This window comes from Malurus melanocephalus, unplaced genomic scaffold, assembly GCF_030028575.1.
Source record: "Malurus melanocephalus ecotype Western Australia unplaced genomic scaffold, MMel_1.1 scaffold_40, whole genome shotgun sequence".
Taxonomy (NCBI): Eukaryota; Metazoa; Chordata; class Aves; order Passeriformes; family Maluridae; genus Malurus; species Malurus melanocephalus.
In genome coordinates this window covers 2,392,917-2,397,193 of record NW_026623272.1, presented here as the reverse complement: position 1 = coordinate 2,397,193, position 4,277 = coordinate 2,392,917, and the positions used below count along the sequence as shown (strand labels likewise).

Genomic DNA, 4,277 nt, shown 5'->3' with positions numbered 1-4,277 from the left:
AACAGTTTATTTATTAGCCAAAAATATATACTTTCTTGTACAATTTGGTTCACACATATGTACATTTTTACGGTATGTACAAAAACGAACAACAAAAAAAAAAAAAAAAAAAAAAAGGGAAACACCTAATTCTCACTGGACTTCCGAAAAAAACCTCACAGCTCAGCTAACCCAGGTGATAGTACAGAAGCGGGTATTTTTTTTCTTTTGAGTTTTAATATACGGACATGCTTACAAGTTGTAACTATACAGAGATTTTTTACAATCATTACAACAACAATAAAAAATTAACTATGATGATGAGAGCGCCGATAGAACCATAGCGGCGTCAAGTTGGTTCTGGGGCCTGGAAAAAATGACACAGAAAAAAAAAAATTTAATAGGATTTCTAGTGAGCTTGGGCTGRCACAATATTTGTAACTGCAGGTAGCTCTGYTTTTGTTGTTGTTGTTATTTTTTAATAGATTTATAAATATAAAAAGTTTTCAGAGTGACTTATAGYAAATGTATTTAGCTATGAAAACACCGCGGGCCCGATCCCCGTGGTTTCAATCAATCAAAACAGTAATTGGTTTCTCAATGAAATTGAGTGACTGCTATGCCAAATTCGGGGCGGCAAGGCTCAGCCTCCTCAGCTTTCATTCCCTGGATGTTTTTTTTTTTTTGTTTGTTTCGCTTTCATTTAATTTTTTTTTTACAATTTAATTTCATTTTAATTTACTATTTTCTGCTGCCGCGGTGCCTCTCACCACGCCTAAGCGACAGCGGCGGGTGGTGATCCGCGCTGCGGAGGGCTCAGGGATGCGCTCCCGGCCAGGGGCGACCCACGCCCGGGCTCTGCAGCCGCGCAGCCCCACCGCCCTCCAGCGCGGCTCGGCCTGCCCGCGGGAATCGCTCCCGGGAGCCACAACGGAGAACAGCGAAGGAAATATATAATCAGAATAACCCACCGCGCACGCAGAGAAAGAAAAAGAAACCGCCCTGGAAAGGGAACCTAAAGGAGCGGAGAAAATAAGCTAACCATTTACAACTGCCTCCATACATCCCGAGGAGACGGAGGGAGCCATCTCTTACCGCCTCTGCACTGGCTGGAAAGCTGTCTTTAGTAACTTTTTCTCTACTTCCAAGGCACTAGATCGATCTAAAAAGAGAAGGGGAAAAAAAAAGTTCCTTTATAGCCCCTGTTTTTTTCCTCCCGTCCCTGAAYAAAGCCTCGAGATTTAAGAACTTTTCTCAGCGAGTTGCAAATACGACACAACGACTGCTCTGCCGCAGAGGTGACCGTCAGAGAAAACACTGACCCCGGAGCGAGCCTGACCTGGCGGCCGGGTCCTTCCCGCAAAAGCGACAACAACAGCAACAAAAATTATCTCCGTTGGAGGAAGGTAATTCTCGGGGATCGAGACTGCCTTGGCCAGCAGACCCCCACCACCGCCACCGGGCTCCCCGCAGCCGCCCGCCCGCCGCCAGCTGCGCCCCGACGGCTGCTCCGCGCCGAGCCGGACCGCGCCGGGCCGGGGGCACCGTCACAAGCGCAGCCCCACGCACACGGCCCCGCGGCTTCTCCCGCACCGCWCCGCTCCGCTCCGCACCGCCGAGCCCCCCGCGGCGGCCGCCGGCCCGGCCCGTCCCCGCCGCGTCCCTCAGCGGTCACCTGCTCCGACGGGCTCCGCGCTCTGCGCCTGGTCCGCGGGCCGCGGGAAGGCGGCGGCGGGGGGCGCGGCGGAGGCGGCCCCCAGCCCCAGCAGGTGGGGAGTGTTCAGTAAGGCCAGCGGGTGCGGGGGGTGGTGGTGGTGGTGGGCCGGGAAGGCGCGGTTGGTCCAGTTGGGGAACTTGCCCAGGGGGCAGGAGGAGACGAGTCTGTGGGGCGGCGGGGTGGGCAGCGGCAGCGGCTGGGGAGCGGCCGCCGGCGGAGAGCCGCCGCCGGGAGACTTGCGGGGGTTGTCCGGGCTGGTGGCCGTCTCGGCCAGAGACCAGATCTTGGGTTTCGGCAAGGCTCCGGCCAAAGCGCCGTCCGTCGGAGAGGAGGCGGCGGAGGAGGCAGAGGAGGGGGGTGAGAGGTGGGGCGGTGGCGGCGGGTGCGGCGGCTTGAGGGGCTCCGGACCCACGGGTGCGGCCGTGGCGGGCAGCTCGCACTTGTGGTGGTGGTGGTGATGGTGGTGGTGGTGCAGGTGGTGGTGRCGGAGGTGATGCGGCTCCCCCTCGGAGGCCTTGTCGTAGCGCTCGTCTGAGCCGGGCAGGTCCTCAAAGCCCTCGGATCCCTCCGAGTCCGTCTTGGAGTCAGAGTGCAGGAGGTCGGCATCCTGTAGATCGTCCTCGAGCTCGTCCTTGTTGCTTTCGATGTTCTCGGTGTCGATGTTCTCCAGGTCGATCTCCTCYTCGTCCTCCCTCTTGTCCTCTTCCCCCTCGTGGTCGCTCCCGTAGGAGTTGCCCTCCTCGTCCGTCCTGCTGCGGGGGGCCCAGGTCATTTTGTTCTCCTTCTTGAGCCGCCGCCTCGCGTTGGCGAACCAGGTGGAGACCTGGGTGAGGGTCATTTTGGTGATGATGGCCAGCATGATCTTCTCKCCCTTGGTGGGGTAGGGATTTTTTCGGTGCTCGTTGAGCCAGGCCTTGAGGGTGCTGGTGCTTTCCCGGGTGGCGTTCTTGGGCCGCGACGGGTCCCCGAACTGGTACTGCCCGTAGGGATAGAAGGCAGGGTGGTGGGGGGGAAAGGCGGCGTGCTGCACCCCCGGGCTCTCCTTCAGCTCGTACTGGGCGCCCTGCAGCGAAAGGGAAGGGTTGGCCCGGCTGAGATGGCGCTCCGGGCCCGRATCCGCTCCGTCCCGCCGCCGTTACCGGGAACGCAGCCCGTCGGCACCGCACGGCGGCCGGGCCCCGCTGCCGCCCCCACCGCGGAGCGCCCCGCCGCCACTCCCGGACACGCTGCGGCCCCGGCAGCCCGGGCCCCGCCGGCGGCTCCCGGGCCGAGTGTGCAGCCGGTGCCCGGGGGTGCCGCGGGGGCAGGACCGGCTCCCCGGCTGCGTGTGCGCGGCGGGGCCGGCGGCTGCTGGGGACGGTCCCCGCGGCCGTCAAACCCCCGGGCGGAGCGGSGGGAAGCTGCGGGGCCGCCGTTCCTGCCCTGCCCTTCTCCGGCGGCTCTCCGGGGCAGGGCGACGATAGCGCCCGTCTCTGCCCTGACAGCCCTCCCGGCGTCTCCCCCGGCGCCCCCCGGGCCGATCCCCAGCGCGAACCGAGCGCCCCRGGGAGCGAGCGGCGAGCCCCGGGGGCCTCTTACCAGCTGGGGGAAGATGGGCAGCTCCGCGGCGTAGGGCAGGAAGGCTCCGTAGCCCTGGGCGGCGGCGGCGGCGGCGTAGGGCGCGCCGTACATGGAGGAGAGCACGTTGGAGAGGGTCCCGGACGGGGCCAGCTCGGCGCCGCCGCGGGAGCCGCCGCTCCCCGGGCGCTCCGCCGGGTAAAGCGGCCTGATGTACTGGTAGCCCAGCTGGGGGAAAGACATGGTGGGGGAGCGGGGTAGGGGAGGGGGGAGGAGGAAAAGGAGGGGGGGGGGAGACGAGAGGAAGAAGGGAGAGAAAGGGGAGAAAGTAGCAGGGCCGGGAGCGGAGGAGGGAGCCGGGTCGCTCGCCCTCGCCGGCCGCCCGCACTTTCAGCGCCTCCCGCAAACTCCGGCAGACATGGGGGGGAGCYGGGGGTGCGCGGAGGCCGCGGGCTCCCTCCTGTCCTCGGCCGCCGCAGTAAACGATCCGATCGCTTCTTTCTTCTCTCACTTTTCCTATTGATCTGAGTGGACCCAGGTCAGGTCCTAACAGATTGCCYGAGATTATTGGGACTCTGAGCTCTGATTGACATTTCTAGTCTCTCACAAGCCCCTCCTATTTCTTTTAAGTCTCTCTCTCCCTCTGCCTCTCTCTCTCTCTCATGCCCAGAGCTCGCTCTCGCCGGGTTTGTCACTAGCTGCTTCCCCCCCCCCCCCCCCCTTTTTTTTTTTTTTCTAAATCTGTTTACTGACGTCGCGATCTTTTATTTGAGTTGCTTTCAAATCTCGTTTTAGCGATCGCCAATCAGTTGTGTGTTTTACAAAGGTTTAACCCTGCCTCATGGTATTCTAATTATATAGAGATAGATTTAGATATAATTTCTTTCTTAGCGCCCCCCTCCTCCCTCAGAGCATAGGAAGCCGAGGTGTCATTTGTGAGCGGTACGCGAGAGGGACAGGGAAAAGTTGTGACATTTAAAAATAAAGTCTCACACCACCATTACCCWGTTCCCCTTTTCAGGTT

At 60.5% G+C, this 4,277-nt stretch overlaps 1 protein-coding gene across 1 annotated transcript; it reads right to left on the bottom strand.

The window, feature by feature from the left end:
• Nucleotides 1-8: 8 nt before the first annotated feature.
• Nucleotides 9-3,935, bottom strand: IRX3 (iroquois homeobox 3). The gene is made up of 4 exons (XM_057364628.1): nt 3,275-3,935; nt 1,655-2,759; nt 1,075-1,141; nt 9-346 (listed from the first exon to the last, which is right to left on the bottom strand). Exons 1-4 carry the CDS (start codon nt 3,494-3,496, stop codon nt 292-294), a joined length of 1,449 nt encoding a protein of 482 aa, XP_057220611.1. The 5' UTR covers nt 3,497-3,935; the 3' UTR covers nt 9-291.
• Between the last annotated feature and the right edge of the window lie 342 nt (nt 3,936-4,277).